This window comes from Barbus barbus (assembly GCF_936440315.1).
Source record: "Barbus barbus genome assembly, chromosome: 31".
Taxonomy (NCBI): Eukaryota; Metazoa; Chordata; class Actinopteri; order Cypriniformes; family Cyprinidae; genus Barbus; species Barbus barbus.
The window spans coordinates 26431648-26456235 of record NC_136759.1 but is presented as its reverse complement, the minus strand read 5'-3'; the positions used below and the strand labels follow the sequence as shown (position 1 = coordinate 26456235).

Below are 24588 nucleotides of genomic sequence, written 5' to 3'. Positions count from 1 at the left end.
GAATGTAGATTTTTGGGACACATTTGAAAAAAAGTTGGAAACAGTAGCTTTATCAAAAAGAATGGCGGAATAATTTACGCATAGAAAAAAATCTGATGAAAAAGTTAGACTACCTTCTCTGTCGACAATTGATGTTGAAAAGGCATCAAATTGACATCAAAAAGCAGGTCAAACATGCAAATGTCTTCCAGGGGTAACTGGATGAAAATAGGAAGTTAATCCCACACTGAAATTGGTTTAATGTATATGCAGGCCAATGTGTCTGACATTCGATTTAGACCAAATCAACATCAAGTTTTTGACGTCAGTTTGATTTGCACATTTGACCCCTTTTTTGTTTTTTTGACCAATGTTTGATGTCAATTTGAAGTCTTTTGCCCACTGGGCTTGCATGTTCTGACAGATCTACTTAAATGAACAGATCATTGTGGTGTTATAATGCTTTATAAAGTTGATTTCCTTTTATACTTTTACTGAAGCCTGATGTGCAAATGCACTCCTTAATAAATACCCTAAAGACACTACTTTACATAAAAATTTAATTGTACAAATTTCACATTGACAAAGATATAAATTACATACAAAACTGATATACAGAAGAGTACTTTAAAGGGTTTCAGCCATGAACATTTGAATCATTGAATTCTTCTGTAAATCATGACAATGTCACGAGTTCCTGAACACTATAGATCCTTCATATGATACAGAGCATTAGTGAACTGGACAACGCCAGTCAACTCTTAAGCACCATCTGGAGTATTTCCTTCATGTGCACATACTTTCATGTGCAGTTCAGGTCAATTATTTCTTCTATTATAGTTATTACATCATTTTATTATCTTAAATGCCATTAAAATCAACAAGATCATGACCAGCATGATGTCAGTGTATTCATTCTTTCATTACTTACATTATGTATAAATAGTCATATCATACAACTGAATCTCACAAACACATTTCACTCCAAAGTCAACATAAAGAAGATATATTTTGTAATAAGATAATTACAGCACATTTCATTACCATTTATACAATTACATTCCATTAAGTTCTAAAATGTTTCATTATCTTTATACAAAATATTATTTCTTCTTTTTGTTTTTTTGAATTTGGGGAGAAATGTGAACATATTTTTTGTGAAATTAATCTACAATTAATTTTTTTCTGAGAACATGTTTCTTTCTCTCTCTCTCTTCAAAACGTTGTTTCCTAACATGGTCAGTGTCTTTGGCATTGACAGTGGAGTGTCTGATATGTTCCTGTACGCGGGTTTATTTGCTGCGTTTGAGCCAGTCTCTCCAGGGCGTCTGGTTCTGCTCCGGGCTGATCTCTGATATCGTGGAGGGGGAAGAGGACGGCCGTCTGGACTTGCGCAGGAAAGAAAGACGCCCCGCTGATCTCTCCTGAGGCTGTTCTGTCTGCTGCTGGCTCCTCAGCTGCTGATTGATGATAACCTGGATATCGTCCTGCGGGGACACACGAATAGTTCACAAACATTAAATTATAACATTTTAAAAATCTCCTTCAACATATCCATGCAAAGTATTCGGTACAAGTGCAATAAATCATTATAAATGCATTGTTCTGCACATTATTATTTTTATTTGTGTGTATTGATATCGATGCATAAATGTGAAACAATCTCTTTTTTATAGCAAATAAATAATGTCTTCAACATTTAGGAGCATAGGGTACAGAGTTATTATTCTTACCAAAAAAATAAAACTGAAACTAAAATTAAAATCATACAAAAACATAATCGTTTCTTGAAATAAAATAACCTTTATTTTAAGGTTGCATTCTCACTATTAACAAACCATTAACTACAGCTTTTGCTTCAATAAACTCCTAATATGCTGCTTATTAATAGTTAGTAAAGTAGTTGTTAAGTTTAGGTATTGGATAGGATATGGTCATGTTGAATAAATGCTTTATAAGTATTAATAAACAGCCAATATGGTAATAATAGACATGCTAATAAGCAACTAGTTAATAGTGAAATTGGTCCCTAAATTAAAGTGTTACCATAAACGTTAAATGTTAACCAAAATCAATAAATAAATATTTTAGCCAGTTGCCAAGGTCAATTTATTTTGAATTTAAAGTACTAATATAACTAAAAGTGACATCATAAAAATATAGACTGAACTTCTTTTGACTGCTGAATAAAAACAGGAGAACATGAACACATTCACATACAAAAGAGCATTATACATTATTATTTCAATTGTATCTGCTCTCATTTAATGCTCTCAAAAGCACATGAAACAGCAGCAACCTTCCACTGTGAACAGCAGAGGACGACAGAGTGTCCAAAACATCATTAACAGTTCTGACCTGCCAGGCCTCCAGTTCCTGTGACAGCTGTAGCTTGCGCTGAATGGCTTCCAGGAGCTGGTTGTTCAAACACATCATATCATGTTTAGTCCTCAGCAGCTCTGCTTCCATCGCTGTCTTCCTGCATGACAACACGAAAACATTCAAAACTTTGCCTCTTTTCTATCAAACAATTGAAGTTTTAACGCCATATCAGCAACAATTGCTATATTCATGGCAACACTAACAATATCATTTCAATACATCATTTACAATAATATAACATTTTCTTAAGAACCATACAACTTTTCTGTTAGACACAACTATTTAATTATCTGTTCCAAAGAATATCACTCTCATAACTGATAATGAATTCACTTTCTCATAAACATTTATAGAATCATAAAACCAAGTAAATGTTCAATATTTACTTAGTGATGGCAGCGTCGCGGGCCTTTATGGCCTGCTGAAGTACTTCCTGCTCCACAAGTCTCTCAGCTCGCAGCTTCAGCTCCGTGTTTTCTGCTACGAGACGCTCGTTCTGACAGAGAAGCCAAAAACCATGATTAAAAAGTCCAATACTGCTAATAATCATATTAATAGCACATAAAATGCTAAAGGCAAAAGTCACACACAAATACTCTGCATTCACTCTGCTTGTAATCTTAAAGGTGGGTTTTGTTTGGAAAACTCATTTTATGCACTTAAGCATAAGCTCAATACTTAAGTCATTTTTGAATACTGTAGATACATTTCCATGAAATATTTAAAATATTTGTACAGAAAGTGTACGGATGCAAATGTTACAGTGAGTTTAGAAACAAACAGGCGCTTCTAAAACTACCATAGAAGTGCATTTCATTAAATATTTATGAGCTTTCTTTTTTTTTTTGGACCAGTGATGCATGAGGTGGAGTGAAAGCGGCATTAGTTTAGCATTTGGACATTTTTCAGAAATGAAACGCTTCACCTTTATCAAATTAAAGTGTGCAGCCAATGAGGACTAGTTTCAGGGGTTCTTCCTTCCGTCTACACAAGGTTGCTCCTCAGTATTTTTAAAGTCTTAAATCAAGATCCATTTACTTGAAAAGCAAAATTACATTTAAGAAAACAAGTATAATGGGTTTAGAAAAATCAACTTCTAATTCAAAATTCAGCTTAATTTTCAAGATAATTGCTCTTGTTTTAAGCATGAACTCACTTAATCTATATCTCAAGACTTCATTGCATTTCATATTGTAAATATATCTTGATTTAATGATGTTTGGTTATTTGTATTGGAAAACAAGACAAAAATACCGAGGAAGATTCTATTATTATTATTTAATGCAATGACTTCATGGTTTTAAGACTTTCTGCTTTGATTTAAGAACTTTTTAAGGCTGGAAGCGCAAATTAAGACTTTTTAAGAAACCCTGACTAAGTTTGCTTCCTGAAAGCAATAAATTCACCACTTGACTGCATTCGTTGGCTGTCTTCATACAGCTGTGAATCTCAGAAAAGCAGTGAATCGTTGTATAAAAACTCCTCAGGCGTTGCCAGGCCCTCCAAACAATGGATGCATTTTGTAAGGAACTGAGCCCAGGTCAGTGGCAGTGGTATTGGGCCGCTGTTAGCTGTGGCTGAAAGCTTTAACGAATGAAGAACTGTTACCTGATCCTGCAGCTCCTGTATCCGGACGGCATTCTCACACGGATCGCTCACCGATCCCACAATGGACTTCCTCTTGTCCTGCAGACACAAATGATACAGGAGCGTTCAGCACTGCATGCTGGTTAGCCTGGGAGGACTTGTCAAGCGTGGTCTTTGTTAGACTGTGACGGCAGGGAGCATCTCTACAGCATCAGTATCATGTAACGAGCATAAATGGCCCTCTGTTCAATCTCTCTCTCTCAGTCTCTACCTCTGGCTACATCTGTGGCTTCATTGATCCTCACTGAACACACCCCGACCTGAACAAAACCTCTGACGCAATTCCCACTTCAGTACACAACTTGTCAAACTAGGTCAATTATGCATCAATAGCTTAGTGGGAGGTTTGTTTATTATCCAAACCTTTTGTGCATTAAACATACTGTACATGATTAAATCCTAATCTTATGTGATGTACTGTTTGAGCTCACAGAAATAGCATGTTAGTTTCGGCAATTACTGATGCAAAATATTAACATATATTCTGATCCATTCATAATCGGGTGAATCTCACAAAAACACATCCAGTTGGCATTTTACCTACAAACAAGCAAACAACTAAATAAATAAAGTTGCATTAAGCAAATACAGCCTTTTTGCATAAGCAACTAGAGCTTTTTTTATATTACAATATTATATTTTATATTTTTTTCGGTAATGCATCTGAATATGTGAGTTTGATCTTTTGTGTTTATGCTAATATAATACGCAATTTTAGTACAAAAACTGTAATAGTATTACAGTATATAATATTAGTATTAAATGTATTTTAATAGTATTTTAAAACTGTGCAATAAATACACAAATACAGTACTACAACAGTTTATTTATTTTTACATTTATTTATTTATTTTTATTTCTGCATTGTTTTGAATTGGAAAGAAAATTGCTTCATGTTCTTTAATCACATCGTAATATTTCCCCTGTTTGACGCCAGACTGAAATATGATCCAGGAAGGTTATGTGAGATTTACCCGATGACAAAACAAAAGCCGTGAGAACACAAACCGATATAGTCTGAATGAAGACATACAGTATGAAGATGCTTGTGGTGAATCACTGTTGCTGAAATATGAGACAGTACGAGATGTCAAAATACTCCAGGCAAGAAGATACATTACATGCAGCACATGATATAGCTGTACCTGTAGCGTCTCACTGTGTGCTATCCATTGTGCTGTGTGTTTCAGTTGTCCCAGCATGCCCTGCAGGCTGTCATCTGAGTCCTGCTCAGCTTCTGATCTGTAGGCCACAGGTTGCAGCAGTTCCAGGATGCAGTGCAGCTCCCGACAGACCTGCTGGACGAGACACATGTTCTAGTCGTGCCCAAATATCACATTAACAGACATTAATGTAAATCTCTTAAATGTATTTAGCTTTGTTCCAAAACCTAGGGAGCTGTCTTGCTGTCTGCTGCAGCATCCTAATGGAGAAGCTGACAGAGGCTGGGGATTTACAATGCTTTACAAACACACTATATACAACACACTACATAAAGGCACAGCAAAATGTGACATTATAATGGCTTTATGTCAAAACTGATTTAAGATCATTTCAATTCAAATTTAAAATACTGTCAGTGATATTTGCTTTCATTCATAATACTAAGTAAAAACATGCCATTAAACAAATATTTAAAATATACTATCTGTATGTTGTTTCTAAATCATTTTTTGAGATTCAATCTGCTGAAATATTTAATCATTTTCATTTTAGGTGTGATTAATCATGACTAATTAAAGAAAAATGTGTGATTAATCAGTTAATGTTTTTGATTGACAGCACTAATAACATTGCAAATTGTAGTAAAATGCATAATTTGTACTGAAATGTTCTTTAAACAACACTTTTCAGGTCTTGTTGCAATGCATTCTGGGATTCCTCTTCCGCATGTCCTCTGGTATACTGCATTGTGCAAGATAATCAAGGCTTTTAAATCTTAAGGGGGTCACACACACGTCTAGGGGATGGCACAAACAGATCGACACACTGTACAACTAGCATTAACATGCGTTTTGTATCTGGATATTTCTTTACAGCTTCACTCAAGTGTCTCCAGTGCAGTTGGACAGAGAACGTGAACTGCGCAAAAAGCAAATCAGCACAGAGGGCGTGTTAAATAAAAACCCTGTATGCATTTTTCAATTGCAGGACTCTGGATTCATATAGCTCTATGTGTAGTGTGTAGCTAAAAATCAATTACTACAGAACTCTTCTTCTGTATCAGGTTACAGCGTCTCACCTGTTCTTTGTCCAGGCTCCAGTCTGCAGCGTCCAGATTGTTTACAAGCTCAGACAGTAAAGACGAGTCGTTGTGACTCTTTTCCTGGAGGGCCACCTCCTCCTGCAGCTCCTCGACCTGAGACTGCAGCTCTTGAGCCCGGGAACGAACCCCATCCACTTCCTGCCAGGCCTCTGCCAGCTGGGACGGAGAGAAAAAATGTTATCGCTCATATAAGTTATGTACACATACATATAAGAGCCAGTATATACACCATGAAATTCACTTTTCAAACTAAAAATATTTAGCCAGTTTTGGTGTTTTTTGTCCATTTTTGCCCTGATTCTCTCATGCACCATGAATATCTTCAACAATTCTGAATCAAACCTGAAATGTTCAGAATCAATTCTGTTTGTGCACGCTAGAGTCGTATTCTGCTTTCTGCCAATTACAAACAAACACACAACTTCAAATAAGTATATAAACTTGTATGAAGTTTCATGATTTCGGATTCACTGCCCACCAGAATTTCAATGTTTTCCCTTCCAAATGCTTCAGTAAGCATCATGTATGCCTGCCATGTATGGCTGCTTTCAAATGCTCACGTGCACTTTGAGTGATCACTCTGAAGGCGCTCGTGTCACGTGCACGACTCTGTGTGAGCAATAAATGCACTTGCATGTCAAAATGCTTTTATAATGCAAACAATGTAAACACAATCGGACAAAACATCTGATATGTTGAAATAGATTTGTGCATTAGCCTATTAGAGCTGCCACAATAATGCAGAGAAAAACAGAACAATCCATAGCTGCGCTTGTCTGGAAAACTTTATATAGCACTCTCAGCACCTTGTGTTTTATTGCATGTTATGTTTCTTTGTTCCTCTTTATTGATTTATGAATTTGGCTTGTTATAATTCTTGACATGCAATTGTTCTGCTTTATTATTAATTTGCCATTATTTGTATAAAGTACTTGTATTAGTCATTTAATAAAATGCACAAATAAATTTGATATTGAAAGTCAGTTAACTCATTACTAAGAAAAAAGTGTGGATCAAGAATCAGAATTGGAATCAGATTGGATTGAGGTGACTAAATATTCCCACGACTAATGCACACAGACTTCTAGTACTAACATATTGGCTGAACATGAGCATTTATAATGTGTGTCATTAATCTCTGGTCATATGACTATATTTTTATTGTTCATAATTTTAAGGGACAAATCCTGAACTACAATATTCCAGTTTCACTTAAACTACAGACCACAGTTTCCTGCCTTATTATTCAGTGTAACACATTCTGTTGAGTATAGCGTGTGTGTGTGTGTGTGAGTGACCTAACCTGTTGTATGTGTGTGTGACTCTGTTGTTCCTGTAGATCCAGGCGTGCGTGTAATGTGGACACAGTGTCTTTTAGTTCCCCGTTCTCGTGACAAGTCATCGTCAAGCGCTGCTCGAGTGTTTGCTCCCGCTGCGTGAGCCGTGCCACCTGAAAATACACAAACACACACACATTATTATAGCTTTTACCTTACACTGTTCTTCACGTTCACTTTATCATGTGGTTCTAGTTACAGTGAAATAGTTATGTTTGAGTGCAATTATAATCCTTGAATGGAAGAGAAGGTGAACAGATTTTGCTTCCTGTCCACGATGAAGGGCTCAAGCGTGGTGAACGTCTTCAAAGAACTGCATTCTGTAGCTGCGTCCCAATTCAGAGGCTGCATCCTTAGAAGACCAACTGCATCACAGCGGCACAATGAAGGCTGTCCCAATTCAAAGAGTCCTTTAAATGGAACATAATTTCCCAGGCCATGAATGGATCCTTCACATCCAAGCCCAAGATTCATTGCACACCAGTGACGACAGGATCCTAGATTACCATTTTAAATCAAAAGGGATAGTTCACCTATAAAGTAAAATTATTTATTCACCATATTGTTCCAAACCTCCATGATCTTCTTTGTTCTATGAAAGGGATTTCGAAGAATGTTGGAAACCAAACTGTTGCTGGTCCCCATAGACTTCCATTGTATAAAAAACTATCCCTTTAAGTGTTGGATTTAAACCTAACTGAAACATTACATAACAACAATTTTAAGTGGTGTATGTCTTACTAAGATGCTATTTTGTAGATATATACTTTTATGTACATAAATGGACCACGGTGAACATATTAGGCAGGTTGTGAGCCCTGTTTTGCTTTCGCTCAGATCGACGTTTAAGGTGAAGGTGTGGCCTTTGAAGTCTGCGTCCTTCCCAGGATGCAGCCTCTGATTTGGGACACAGCTATTGTCTAGTCTAGAATGGCACAAACAAAGACAAACATAATGACACAACAGTGAAAGCACTTTTTGAAAGTTGCTCAGCAACTCAATCAAATTTGCGATCTGGAACTTACTGTTGCATAACATTTAATAAACAAGCATGCGTGGACAGCTGCAGATTCAGTATAGGACTATTTAATACTATGCAGTGTGCAAGTATGAACAGTTTCTCACCTGTTCTCTAAGAGCGTTGATGATTTCTTCGTCCTGGGGTCTGGCTTGCCCTCTTTCTCTCATTTCCTGTTTCAGTCTTTGAAGCTCGCTGGTCATGGCTTGCTCCACTTCCATTCCCTAAACAAACACAACACAGCTCACTAATCAAACCACTATATGTCCAAATGCTTTTTCAGCTTTCAAATATGTTCAGAAATCAAACGGGTGATATCCGGACGCAGCAACATCGAGACAAAAAAGTAACAACAACAAAAAGACGTGTTTTTCCACTAAGGAATGTGTCCCATTTCACAATGAAAAGGAGTTAAGTTCGCTTGATAAGAGCGGAACAAAAGCCCTCATTGGGCGATCGAGGGCCTCTGGTGATGAACCTGAATCAGCAGATAACTGGACAGACGTCAGCGTGCATCACACGCGTTCAGAACCTGATCAAAGAGCCGCGTGACAGATGCAGCTTGGCATCTTGGTCTTGGCAGAGGCATCATCATGCCAGATGTGAGCGTTAATGGGACAGGGGCGGGAATGACCCCACGCTCAACAGCATATGGAGGGGTGGCTAGAGGTCCTGGTTCAATTAGATTTAACTACCAACCACCACAAGGTTAGTGGTCCCATGAGGGAAGGGCTATTCAGGACTGGCCTACGTTAACCAGTGCATTGTTGGATTCAGTAACGCTCCTGCCAGCTGATGCCCCAAGCCAGACAGCGTCTGCAAACTAATGAATCTCAATTTATTTCTGATACAATCTTGTCAGTTTGTATCACAAGGTTTTCTGAATTAATAGCAGTACTAGCTAAAATAATGTTTTTTTTTTGCATGACACACAGCTGCCAAAATAGTAAATTTACTCAAAATTCAGAAGAAAAACCAACAAGAAAATACAAATGAGCTCATGAGTTAGAACTGGGAGTGTTTGCAAGTGTGCAAACACACAGAGAAAATAAAGTGTAAACATTGGCCTTGGCATAACAAGTCTGATTGGATATTAGGTTAGATACCAGTCCAATGTGAGACAAACATGCGAGAAAGTGTTTTACACACAAATGAGGATCTAAATTTAGGTTTAGATCATAAAAGAAGACAGAGAGGATTAAAAAAAAGGACGAATTGACTCCAAAAACATCTAATAAAACAGCAAAACTACTATTATGAACTACATTGTTCAGACTCCAGTGTTATAATACCTGAGCTGATGCCCATCATTCTCGAGGAAGCATATTAACCTGGTATCTCCAAACTAATAAATCTCAATGTATTAATGAATCAGACTGTATCACTGAAGGGACTGCATTATTAGCAGCATTAGCTAAAATAATATATTTTTAGAAGACACAAAAGCTTTCAAAATAGCGAATTTGCTCAAGGAAGAAAATTCAAAAGATCAATAAGAAAATATACAATGCAAAATATAAATATGCTTCAAAAGGTTCTTCAAGCGATGCCATAGAAGAACCATTTTTGGTTCCACAAAGAACCATTCAGTTAAAGGTTCTTTATGGAACCATTTAGACAAAAAGGTTCTTCTACGGCATCGTGAAGCACCTTTATTTTTAAGAGTGTGTTTTACCACATTTGCCTTTATTACAGCTGTCAACCGTCTTAGTACAGATTCATACAACTTTTGAATCATCTTCAGTTGAATGTTGTCTATCAGAGCATCTGCCAGTTGCTTTACAGATGCTGAAGGAGGGAATCGCTTCTATTCTTCTCTCCAAAACTTCCCACGATGGTTTGATAATACTGAAGTCAGGTGATTTGTTTGGTCAGGTTTTAAGCTCATGACACCATATTTTATGCATTTTAGCACTGGTGTCCGTAATTGAAAGTTTTAGTGGTATTTGTGGATGTAGGCTTTGTGGTCAGTTTTGTGTAAAAAGGAACTTCAGTGTAAATATTGAGGTTTCTGCAGTAGTTCTGTGTTGTTTGGACGCAACCCTTCTCAGTCTTTGATGGTCCCTATCATTCACATTCAGATTTCTCCTACTGCTGAAGAAGTCTTGTCATGCTTTGTGCACGCTGTCATAATAGTAAAGAATGTTGCTCCTAAAACACCAAACAACCGGGCCGTGAAGGTTACAGACGCTCTGCTAAACGGCCTTTTTGGACATCTGACAATCTCACATTTCACTGAGTGCTTGTGCTAACACTGCTAATTATACCAGACTGATGATATACAACCTAAACAATGTATAGAAATAAAAGATATTCAACAAGTAGTGTAATTCCATTTGTGGAATTTGTTTGCATGCTACGAAGCATCACTATTGCTTTTGCTCATACAGCTATTAAACTTTGGAAAATGGCTTGAATGATACCTCAGACCATGCAGTTGTTGAGGACAGGTGTGGCATTACGTAAGACTGGTCCGCCTCACAGCAGGTGACTGGAGAACAGCACAAGTGTGAATGATTTACGAAGCCATGCGATTAAACTGTGACTGGTTCGCTGAGTCGCATGACCTCAACAGCTCGACACTTCCAGGATACTTCTTTAAAGTAAACAATTCAAAGAGATACTGAATGTTTGTTAGTTTATTAGTAAAACTGTGTCAGAAGACTTGACATCCCCACTATTCATTTCCTTTAGATGAATGGAGAATAATTCATCTGTGCTCAGTGAAATAAAGACAGAAATCATGCAGTCCTGATTGCAACATGGAATGTTGTAGATTAGAATAATAACTCTACTAATGTACAACAAAGCATATGAATAAGGCTAATGTTTTTTTTCAAATCTTACTATGTTCAGAGATGATCACAAAAGCAAGCCTGTACAAGTGTGTCTGTAGCATCCCGAGAGGTTTACACCCTGGAAGAGGAAGGCACAGCTTTCCTTGTTTTAAGGCTTTTCTGTAAACAAAATGGGAGGCTGATGTCTTCTAAATGACCCTGAATTCTCCTGATAGACTCTCTTTTTGCTCATGTGTGACTATGTTCTGTACAGACTGTTAGGTAGTAAGAGTATGTCACAAACAGTAACACCAGGCTGAAAGAAATACTCACAAATACACATATATAACCTAAACCTCACACAAAGCTTTCTGCATTTTTATGAAAACATTCAGTATTTAGTAAGTTAAGGAACACTGGTCCACACACACACATACACAAGTTTACGTTTACCCCAAAAGTATATCAAAACTCAGACACTCACAAACAAATACTCACCATTCAAGGCGTCATACACCCCAAAAAGAGCTGTTTACCATAACAATCTGAAATCGAAGCATAAAAGGCGCTTATCTGTAACTCCACTCTAGACCCCGTTTGAGAGCAGTTATGATAAAAACATAAACACGGTGGAAGCCGTGGTGTAATGTGTAAGACATACTTCCTCTTCCTTCGGAGCAGGATGGGATTCATAAACATCAGTGTTTCCTGATCTTTGATTTCTTGGAAAAAGAAGCTCACAGACAGTTTCTGCTGCGGCTGCTTCAGTGCGGTGACGTGTGTCGTGTGTTGATGAGAGGGAGTGGAACGGTATGAGTTAGCCATTACTCTAAACTCACAACAACACATGACTACAGCCTGTCTGTCACACCAAACTGTGATTAAATGTTATTAACAGCTTTTTAAATGACCTCATGAGTTTGAATGGGAGTCCTGGCAAGTGTGCAAACAGAAAGACATCTGCAAACCTTGACCTTGAGCATAACAGATCTACGAGATTAGATGAGTCGAGTCTGAGAGGAAGGTGTGTGAAAGTGGTTTCCACACAGAATGAGTCAACAGGAGCAGGTGAATCTAAATTTAGGTTTCTCGTCTCATAATAGATGACTTATGGAAGCTTGTTTCCACCATGGAAATATAAACAAGTTATAAACTGAATTATGACTTTCTTTCACAAAAGAGAGTTTACATTTAACAATTCTGTTGTTTTGTCTGCCATAGAAAATAAAAATTAAATTAAATTAAAAATAATACGGTAGGCTAATTGTGACTTTTTATCTCACAATTCTGATTTTTTCATCTCAATTGTAAATGTATATCAAAACTGACTTTTTCTATCCCATGGCAGAAACAAGCTAATAATGACTCCATTATTATTCCATTTAATGACAAGTTCTTCCTTGTTTTGATTTTTTGTAGTTGCTCATTATTATTAACATATTAGCTGTTTATTAGTGCTTATAAAGCACATATTTTGCATGAGCATATTCTACATCCTTACAAACTACCGCACTAACTATTAATAAGCAGCAAATTAGGAGTTTATTGAGGCAAGAGTCATAGTTAATTGTTTGTTAATAGCGAGTTGGACCTAAAAATAAAGTGACCCAATTTTTATTTATTTGTTTAAGTATTTATAATTCATGGTGTTGTTTGTAGCACCGCCTTTACTTTATCCTGATTACAAAAGTAAATGTATTGCAGTATTTTAATTTTTTATGTAGTAATGTAAATCATTACTGTATTATGGTAATGAGAATGTAATTAGAATAAATATTATAAATAATGTGAATAAATTTAACAAACATTCAAACTTCAATTATTATAAAAATAACTATGTGGAAGAAAAAAATCAGTTTGGGAACACTATTCACTATAATTAGCTTCTTATTAGCATATTGGCTGTTTATTAGTACTTATAAAGAATATAATAATGCATGACCACATAACTACTACAACAACTACCTTGCTATCAATAATCAGCAAATTAGGAGTTTATTGAGGGGAAATTGTTAGTTAATAGTAGGGATGCACGATATTGGAATTCTGCCGATATTCAATATGCCGATATTTTTCAACTCATTTTGGCCGATATCGATGCCGATACCGATATATTTCCTTTTGTTTGGAAACAACACCAAGTCTCTCCTGTGCAGAAATTATAAGCAAAATATTATTAATTTTGGTTAGTTTTTAACAAGAACTTATTTATTAGAATTAAATAAAAAATAATAAAGGTTTTTTTAACAGTACATTGAAGCTTTGAAAATAAATATAAATCAACTATATCAATCGCTGCATTTTTTACCCCCAGAAAGATGCAGTGTTAACCCTAATATTTTATTTTAAGATTTAACATTTGTAGATGGTCTAAAACAAGAGTTGTAAAAATTCTGAAAATCTTTTAGACCTCATGATTTGTTTAAAAAATAAAACGTTACACATTAATGAATAAATCAGTATATATAAAATTATTTAATTTACAAGTGTCATGTTTGTGATTTTTTTTTTTCATGTAAGCTATAGCTTCTGACCATTAAATCAAAACATACTTATTTTATGACATCAATTACTGCTTTATTTAATCAGAAACACAGTCTAAATGTTATTTGTGTAGGCTATTTTACTTTTAATTTAATTAGAAGTAGGCCAACTGCGCCCCTACTATTAAAACTACTTAACGAACGGGCATTAGGACCTGGGGGAGGCTGTCACTGCTGCCCCTGCTTGAGCTATAACTGTTTACTTTATCCCACACCGAACGCGTCATTCTGTACATGCCTTCACACATTAAATGCAGCGATCCAAAACAGTCAATCTATTCATCATTCAGACAAAACTTTGCTTCAAGAATGAGCCACATTGCTGACGTGATCTAATCGCTAGCACACCCTGAGCACATGCGAGTTAACCCCTTCCCCTTATCGGCAAGACATATCGGCATAATTTTGCATGTCAGGCTGATGCCGATATTTACATTTAAAGTCATTATCGGCCGATTTCGATATCAGTCCGATAATATCGTGCATCCCTAGTTAAAAGTGAATGTATGTTCACTTATCTAAAGTGTTACCAAAAAATCTTTAAATCCTAAAATATGTTTCATTGTCTTTATGCAAAATATAATGCCCTGTTTTTCTCTTTTGATTCTGGGCTGAAATGTAACATGTTTTATGAATTAAATACTGTTATCTCTGGAATCTGAGTCAGAAGTTGCTGTGGTTTCGCTCATACGGCCTTAACTGGAAAGGATGAGGAACGTAAACAGGAATGTCACAAAACAGCACTGCCATAAACCCTGAGCCAAATACTGTGTTCATGCACTCTTTACAAAGCTAAAATCAGCATGTCATTTCATAGATCGGTAAAATTTTACAATACGTTACTATTCGTGGGAAGTCATGGACTAATGGTTAGAGAGTCTCAGGTCCAGCAGGGATTGTAAAAGTGAATGTACAGCGCTCTCTCCACCCTCAATATCACGACTGAGGTGCAGGGCACCAAACCCCCAACTGCTCCCCGGGCGCAGCAGCATAAATCTCTGGGTGTGTGTTCACTGCTGTGTGTGTGTGTGTTCACTGCTGTGTGTGTGCACTTTGGATGGGTTAAATGCACAAATTCTGAGTATGGGTAACCATACTTGGCCACATGTAATGTCACTTTCACTTTAGTTAATGCATTAGCGAACATTAACCAACAATGAGCGATATACTTTTTTTCCAGCATTTATTAATCTTTGTTAATGTTAGTAAATGTGACCCTGGAACACAAAACCATAAGGGTCAATTTTTCAAAATTGAGATCTATGCGTCATCTGAAAGCTGAATATATAAGCTTTCCATTGATGTATGGTTTGTTATGATAAAACAATATTTGTCTGAGATACAACTATTTGAAAATCTGGAATCTGAGGGTGCAAAAAAATCTAAATATTGAGAAAATCACCTTTAAAGTTGTTCAAATGAAGTTCTTAGCAATGCATATTACTAATCAAAAATTAAGTTTTGATATATTTACAGTAAGACATTTACAAAATATCTTCATGGAACATGATCTTTACTTAATATCCTAATGATTTTTGGCATAAAAGAAAAATCAATAATTTTGACCCAAACAATGTATTTTTGGCTACTGCTACAAATATAGCCCAGCGACTTATGACTGCTTTTGTGCTCCAGGGTCACATATAATAACACAGTTCTTCATTGTTTATGCATGTTAGAGCATTAACTCACTTTAACATAACTCTTTTTATTTTAAAAATGCATTAATACAGTAAATTTTAATAACTAAGATTAACAAATGCTATAGAAATATTATTTATGATTCATGTTTATGATACTGTAAAGTGATTTACTAATAGCATGTACTGTAGGGACTTTCTTCCTCACACTGCATTCACAATATTTGGATGTCAGCATTTTTCCATATCGTATCTGCTACACTGAGCCCAGGAACAGTGTGACTTCATCTTTATCTGAGCAAGAGTCAGTATCAGTTGCATTATTGGCCTTTATAATCGTAAAAATCTTTTATGAGCCTTATGTATTCATATGTGCTCCAGTAAAGTGTGTGGTTGGATTTTGCAGTCTGGCTAATAAAGGACACATTCATTACACAATCATAGCAACAAATGAGACCTGCCCTTAATGATCGCATCATCAAAACTGGCTTGTCACTTTGATCACTGCGTATATGAGTGTGGAAAAAGGTTACAAGGATTTTCATGATAGGGCACGATAATGGTTTAAAGATTTATCATGATTATTTTGCTCAAAAATATAATCACGATTATTGGCTTTTTTTTAATTTACATTTTGCAGATTTAGTCACAGCAAACAATGCAAATGACTGCGTGAAAGAAAACAGACTGGCTGAAGTAATATAGATCACTAAACTCCAACTGTTTTCAGCTCAGCAATGTTTTTCTGTAAAGTAGAGAGAACGCACGCATGCGCAGAGCTGGCAGGTTGAGAAGATTAACCCTCTGGTTGTGTTCGGACTCCGGTCACGCCTTTTGTGTTACCGGTCAAAAATGACCGGACTCCAAACAATTGCTTATAAATCTGTCATTATGCTATATTATCACCAAATATTGCATTCAATCTTTTTGTCAACTTGTTTTCTTTCATTTAGGACTGGTTTTGTGTTTCTATTTGCTTCTGATTAATCGTAGGCCTCATTTATCCGAGAGTAGGTACCTCATTTTTTGAGTGAAAAAAGCATTTTTTATGAATAATTTTCACAATATTAAACAAAAAATTATAAAAATTTGCACTGTTTCTCACACTAGTGTACTTTAATGTTTAATCAGGAAGTTTGCTTTTAAATGCTTTTATTTTGTACAAAATTGCAAGAAGTCACACTCGTGGTGTTCCCGGTCAAAAATGACCGGACTCCAAACAATTGCTTATAAATCTGTCATTATGCTATATTATCACCAAATATTGGATTCAATCTTTTTGTCAACTTGTTTTCTTTCATTTAGGACTGGTTTTGTGTTTCTATTTGCATCCGATTAATCGTAGGCCTCATTTATCTGAAAGTAGGTACCTCATTTTTTGAGTGAAAAAATAATTTTTTATGAATAATTTTCACAATATGAGAGAAAAAATTATGAAAATTTGCACTGTTTCTCACACTAGTGTACTTTAATGTTTAATCAAGAAGTTTGCTTTTAAATGCTTTTATTTTGTACAAAATTGCAAAAAGTCACACTCGTGGTGTTCCCGGTCAAAAATGACCGGACTCCAAACAACTGCTTATAAATCTGTCATTATGCTATATTATCACCAAATATTGGATTCAATCTTTTTGTCAACTTGTTTTCTTTCATTTAGGACTGGTTTTGTGTTTCTATTTGCATCTGATTACTCGTAGGCCTCATTTATCTGAAAGTAGGTACCTCATTTTTTGAGTGAAAAAATAATTTTTTATGAATAATTTTCACAATATGAGAGAAAAAATTATGAAAATTTGCACTGTTTCTCACACTAGTGTACTTTAATGTTTAATCAAGAAGTTTGCTTTTAAATGCTTTTATTTTGTACAAAATTGCACAAAGTAACACTTGTCAAAAATGGCCGGCCATTGAAAGTGAATGGGGAAGAATGAAAGAAACAACTAGTGTTCAGGAGCATGTTGTGCTTGCAAACATAAATGCCTTGGACCAGTGCGTGCATGTATACTCATGCTATCACACACACACACACACACACACATCTATGCATACAAACTATTGTATTACACTTATTTCATCCTACCCTGAACTGTATGCAATATGCTTTTATGAATCTCATATTATAACTCTCTCTCTCTCACACACACACACACACACACACAATGCACACAAATGCTCAAACTGCCTTGTCTTTGGCCTGCATTGACTTTTTTTCCATCCCTCGACCAGAACGTTACATCAACTTCAGCTGGGTCCTCAAAATCAGAAGATTGCTTCTTTTCAGTTGATGCAAGGTTTTCAGCTTGTCCAGTGATATTTTTATCTTCCAATATATCTTGCAATGCATCGTCACTGTAAAATTCTTCTTCAGTTGTCTTTTCCTCGTGTAAATGACAAGCAAGGCACTGTGAGGCATTTGTATGCTCTAGCATTTAATTGTAAACTTTCGTTTACTCTGAGAGAACATGAAAGCCTCTAAACATATTGTCATAATGTTTTGTCTAGTACGGAACCGCTTAGAGCTCATGGTGGTGGAAAGATTTCGGGGTGGGTGAAAAAAAATCGGGGTGGGAGGAAAAAAATATTTTTCAAATCTTTTGCGTTCCCTCGCAAAACTTTGCGTACATATTTGCAAGAGAACGCAAAGTTTTGCGAGAGAAAGCAAACATCTTTGAGAGAGAACGCAAACATCTTTGCTAGAGAACACAAAGTTTTGCGAGAGAACGCAAACATCTTTGCGAGAGAACACAAAGTTTTGCGAGAGAACGCAAACATCTTTGCGAGAGAACGCAAACATCTTTGAGAGAGAACGCAAACATCTTTGAGAGAGAACGCAAACATCTTTGCGAGAGAACACAAAGTTTTGCGAGAGAACGCAAACATCTTTGAGAGAGAACGCAAACATCTTTGCGAGAGAACACAAAGTTTTGCGAGAGAACGCAAACGTCTTTGCGAGAGAACGCAAACATCTTTGCGAGAGAACACAAAGTTTTGCGAGAGAACGCAAACGTCTTTGCGAGAGAACGCAAACATCTTTGCGAGAGAACACAAAGTTTTGCGAGAGAACGCAAACATCTTTGCGAGAGAACACAAAGTTTTGCGAGAGAACGCAAACATCTTTGAGAGAGAACGCAAACATCTTTGAGAGAGAACGCAAACATCTTTGAGAGAGAACGCAAACATCTTTGTGAGAGAACGCAAACATCTTTGCGAGAGAACACAAAGTTTTGCGAGAGAACGCAAACATCTTTGCGAGAGAACACAAAGTTTTGCGAGAGAACGCAAACATCTTTGAGAGAGAACGCAAACATCTTTGAGAGAGAACGCAAACATCTTTGTGAGAGAACGCAAACAGCTTTGCGAGAGAACGCAAAGTTTTGCGAGAGAACGCAAACATCTTTGCGAGAGAACGCAAACATCTTTGCGAGAGAACGCAAAAGATTTGAAAAATATTTTTTCCTCCCACCCCGAATTTTTTTCACCCACCCCGAAATCTTTCCACCACCATGAGCTCTAAGGGGCTCCGTAGTCTAGAATATGTGGTGAAAGAAAAGATTATTTTTGAGGTCAATGCAGGCTAAAGACAAGGCAGTCTGAGCGTGTGTGTGTGTGTGTGTGTGTGTGAGAGAGAGAGAGAGAGAGAGAGAGCGAGCGAGAGAGATCCTTTTTTATTCATAAAAGGATATTGCATGCAGTTCAGGGTAGGATGAAATAGGTGTAATAAAATAGTTTGTATGCATGGATGGATGGGTGTGTGTGTGTGTGTGCGCGTGCGTGTGTGCGCATGTGTGTGTGTGATAGCTTGAGTATAAATGCATCCACACATGCAAAGGTCCAAGGTCTTTGTTTGCAAGCACAACATGCTCCTGAACACTAGTTGTTTCTTTCATTCTTCCCCATTCACTTTCAATGGCCGGCCATTTTTGACAAGTGTTACTTTGTGCAATTTTGTACAAAATAAAAGCATTTAAAAGCAAACTTCTTGATTAAACATTAAAGTACACTAGTGTGAGAAACAGTGCATATTTTCATAATTTTTTCTCTCATATTGTGAAAATTATTCATAAAAAATGCTTTTTTCACTCAAAAAATTAGGTGCCTACTTTCAGATAAATGAGGCCTACGATTAATCGGATGCAAATAGAAACACAAAACCAGTCCTAAATGAAAGAAAACAAGTTGACAAAAAGATTGAATCCAATATTTGGTGATAATATAGCATATTGACAGATTTATAAGCAGTTGTTTGGAGTCCGGTCATTTTTGACCGGGAACACCACGAGTGTGACTTTTTGCAATTTTGTACAAAATAAAAGCATTTAAAAGCAAACTTCCTGATTAAACATTAAAGTACACTAGTGTGAGAAACAGTGCAAATTTTTATAATTTTTTGTTTAATATTGTGAAAATTATTCATAAAAAATAATTTTTTCACTCAAAAAATTAGGTGCCTACTCTCGGATAAATGAGGCCTACGATTAATCAGAAGCAAATAGAAACACAAAACCAGTCCTAAATGAAAGAAAACAAGTTGACAAAAAGAATGAATCCAATATTTAGTGATAATATAGCATAATGACAGATTTATAAGCAGTTGTTCGGAGTCCGGTCATTTTTGACCGGGAACACAACGAGTGTGACTAGGTGAAATAAAACCCACAAAAAATTACGAAAATTCTAAAAAAATTTATGAGAAATACTTGTACCCTATGTGCGCAAAGTCAGTAAGTTTGAGTCCAATGCGATAACGTTAACTAGTATTTTCAGGAAAAAGAAAAAAAAATTCTTGTCAATTTGACCCGAACACAACCAGAGGGTTAAATAAACCACTGGGCCAAAAACATTTATAAAATAAAAATAAAAAATAAATTAATTAATAAAAAATAATTAAAATAAAAAAATACAATTACAGATTTATGAAAAAAGCTCTGAATGGGGGATTTGAGCTCTTAAAATCTGGCAACCGAAAGCTTGTGGAGGCTTGTTACCAATGCAAATATTGCAGACGAGTACACGTATAAATCGTGAGAATCAGAAATTGTGATTAAATACAATTCATCATGATGTCATGTAAAAATGTATTTACAAATTTGTTTTGATTGCATTAATCAAATGTGAGTGTGGAGGTTTCTGGCCAAATGCTGCATTTGAGCTGTTATTTTATGCCTGCAGTTCCAGTGTTACAGGATGAGGTATGCACAAGGGATTAATACTTATGGTTCAGATCAGCAGCCATGATAAAAGCGATGCTTGACAAGAGAGTGGTTGATGTGATGTACAGTATAAGTGTCACTGACCCTCTGCAGCTGTTCTCGGAGTCTGTGGCTCTGTTCGCTGTGCTCATGCTTCAGTCTGCTCTTCTCTCTCTCGGCCTCGCTCAGACTCTGGCTCAGCCTCTGGACCTGCGCCTGCAGCTCCTGCACGTCTCGCTCCAGCTCGGACACCTGACTCTCCCACTGCGCCTGGCAGTCCTCCAGTTTGACCCGCAGCTCATACCTGCCCTGCTCCAGCTCCTGAGGACACACACCCATCAGATCCTCACACAAACCAATCTCAGCTATCACACTTTAATTCCACAGTCCACTGCAGACATTCGTCTAACTATAAGTAACTTTGAAACTACAAGTCTAATAAATGGCTAATATTCTAGTAATATTCATGCTAATGAGCAACTAGTTAAGAGACCCTAAAATAAAGTGTTACCATTTTTTTTTTTAAAGTGGACATAACTTTTAAGTAAATTACATTAAAAGGTAGATTAGTCTAATTTGAAGTTGAAAATTAAGACTGATCACCACTTTGTTAACCGCTAGTAAGTCAAACTACTACACAGCTCTGGTTATAACAACCAGACAAGCAAAGAGCAAAAGTCATCAGGTGGTGGTGATTATGTTTTGACAATCATTAATTGACCTGAATCACTGAACTCATTTAGAGTCTAATCTCTGTGATAAATATCCTTTATTGATTACAACAGCCTTGTGTTTCTACAGCGAAAAACTCAGTAGTTTCTATAAAGTATGAAAGGATTTCTTATAAGCTGTTCTGACAAAAATAAAAACAACTTCAGAAAAGTCTTTGTTTTAGACACAGACATCAAGAATCAGCGTATGAATCTCAACAACGGTGACAAACAGCATATTCAGATAAACAGATCAACTCTGAACATCACAAAACAGCAAACATAAAAGTATTAACACAGACAAGTCTGCTCATAATTGATTCATGCTGCAATGCATGATGGGAGCCATGGATGAGTTTTGATTGGCTACAGCATGCATGTTTGATGGTCACCGTTGTTATGATTCTCACACTGATTCTTGACGCCTGTGTGTCTAAATTAAAGTTTTTTGGTTACACTTTATTTCTATAATCCACTTAAGACATTCTACTAACTATAAGTAACTTTGTAACTACATGTCTACTAACTCTCAGGATGGTAGGTTTAGGGTTAGGAGAATAAGTTGACATACTTGAAAAGTTTCTGATAGTTAAAATAAAGTGTTAGCAGATATGAAGCAGACGTCTACTAATACTCTAATGACTGCTAGTTGACATGGAGTTGCAAAGTTACTTACTGTTAGTAGAATATCTAAACTGGACTATCAAAATAAAGTGTTACCAAGTTTTTTTAAGTTTTTGATTAAAATAAGTTTTTAAAACATCTGTCTGATTATACTTAAATTGGCAGATCTTCTGTTGTTCACAGTGTTGATGTCACCAACAAAGACAACCTAACTCAGTTATTCAGGTCAAAACATAATCACCACCACCTGATGACTTTTGCTCTTTGCTTGTCTGGCTGTTATAATTCAGTTACAGCAGCCAAATAAAAAATTATATTAAAAAGTCAAGAGCCCAACTAAAGTAAACACTGATCACTATAATGGTGACTTTAATGATTTTCTTCTTTGGTGATTCTGTTTGTTAACATCAGGTGTGTTCAATAATGGCCAATCAGAACTCAATGAATCTCTTAATTACCTCATTGATTTTAACACTGCTTCAGTGATACTTTTAACACTCTGTAGCGTGGACACATATAGACACCGAGCGGTGTTAAGACATAACTAGGCTGTGTTTAAGCAACTGACCCCTGATTTCCACAGATGTCAGAAAAGCCATAGTGTATGAAACAACATGCGGGTGAATAAATAATAACAGAATTTAAATTTCCGGGAGACGTATCCCTTTATGGTAACATATTTGATATTCAAAGTCATAAAACTTTTTAAAACTGAATGGGATTTGCAATCATTAAATGAGAAAACACCGACGTGAAATCTGATCTGGCCCTGTTCTCATTTCAGATCTTATTTGAAAATACTAAAACTATGAAAAGAACACTTGCTTTCCTCTTTAAAAGATACATTACATTTACTGTTACATTAGATTTTGAATACCTGCCTAAATATGCCTTTAAATATTGATACAGTGGCATCAAAAGAATTTGAAAAGTAAAACTGTCTGATTAGCCAACATTGAATCAAAGCAAGTGCCTACTTTAAAGAAAGTTTAACGCTCAAAGAAAAAAAATAAAACTTTTGGTAACACTTTATTTTAGGGTCTCTTAACTAGTTGCTTATTAGCATGCATATTACTAGAATATTAGCCATTTATTATTAGTAATTAAGCACATATTAATGCCTTATTCTACATCCCTAATCTTACCCAATACCTAAACTTAACAACTACCTTACTAACTATTAATAACCAGCAAATTAGGAGTTTATTGAGGGAAAAGTCATAGTTAATAGTGAATAAGTGTTCCCTAATCTAAAGTGTTACCAAACTTTTTTAGTAAGCCTATAAAACAACAGATATAGAGCTGAAAACGGAGACACCTGATGGAAACCGACTTCATATAAGTCACTAAAAACATATCAAGACACCAGTTAGCCTACATAAAAGCAGAATTAGTTTTGAGGACAATTCTAACGTCATGGGATTTCATATTTAATACAATCATTTTCATTTAAATGCTTTTCTGACCTCAAGTGTCCAAAAACATTTTAGGAGCACTTTACATAAAGTATTAGACATATAGCATATCATAGAGACATGGGTTTATGTAAAACAAGAAGCTTGACAAGAACACAGATTCTGGCTACTCTCTATCAATACAGGCTGTGTTTCTGAAGCAGCAGAGAAACTGACCTCCAGCTGCTGCGTGTATTTGTCCTGAAACACGTCCCTCTCCTCCTTCAGCTGTCTGTTCTCCAGGAGCACCTGAGCAGCCAGAAGAACCCCATCCTCCTTCAGCCGAAGCTCTGCCAACAGCTCCTCGCTGGCCTTATACCCCGGCAGGTCTCCATCAGTACTGAACTCATACGAGTAACAGTCTTCCTCCACTTCCATCTGATGTGCTTTATAACACAGCTCTTCTCCCAGACTCATAGCGCCCGTGTTATGCGTGGAAATAATGAGCACCTCATGAAAATGCAGCTCTCTCCGCGGTGAGAGAGACCGAGAGTGGGTGAGAAGCCTCTCATGGGTTTGTTTGCAGACGGATGATGGAAAGGAACTCTTGTGGGAGGGGCTTGTGCAGTTTCAGGTGACTTTAAACTTTTTTTTTTTTTTTTACAAATGCATTGCAATAATTGAAAATTATGATACACTAATAAGATAGTTTTGATGGCGTATTACATATTTTCCTTTTTTTCTCTCAAAAACGAGGCTGAGAGTATGGGGTTATTAACAGAAAGTTTCACAAGCAGCTAAAATAAGATCCGCAAATGAATGCAATAAATTTCACAAAAGCGATTCACAAATAAACAAAATGAGCTTAAAATTGGCAGCATTAATAATAATAAAAAATAAATAGAGAGATTTTCCACTCTTGAAACAAAGCGGTGGGGGGAAATCCAAAAGGGGGCGGGGCTTCCACTCAATGTTACAGCTCACTTTTTCAGTCTCCGCCCATGTTGGACTGCTGTCTGCAGGATACTGTAAATAAGAAGTGTTCAAACTCACAAACAGGTGGACTCCACCCTCCATTCAAA

The 24588-nt window shown here is 36.3% G+C and overlaps 1 protein-coding gene across 2 annotated transcripts; it reads right to left on the bottom strand.

The window, feature by feature from the left end:
• Positions 1 to 523: 523 nt before the first annotated feature.
• Positions 524 to 24054, bottom strand: LOC306851580 (BICD family-like cargo adapter 1). 2 transcript variants are annotated; one of them, XM_079387927.1, is made up of 10 exons: positions 23744 to 24054; positions 20884 to 21099; positions 8737 to 8853; positions 7578 to 7724; positions 6251 to 6430; positions 5154 to 5306; positions 3970 to 4047; positions 2748 to 2857; positions 2338 to 2458; positions 524 to 1466 (listed from the first exon to the last, which is right to left on the bottom strand). In XM_079387927.1, exons 1-10 carry the CDS (start codon positions 23981 to 23983, stop codon positions 1272 to 1274), a joined length of 1557 nt encoding a protein of 518 aa, XP_079244053.1. In that variant the 5' UTR covers positions 23984 to 24054; the 3' UTR covers positions 524 to 1271. The 2 variants fall into 2 exon arrangements, with proteins under 2 accessions (XP_079244053.1, XP_079244054.1); XM_079387928.1 differs by having other exon boundaries at positions 5154 to 5303.
• Positions 24055 to 24588: the final 534 nt, after the last annotated feature.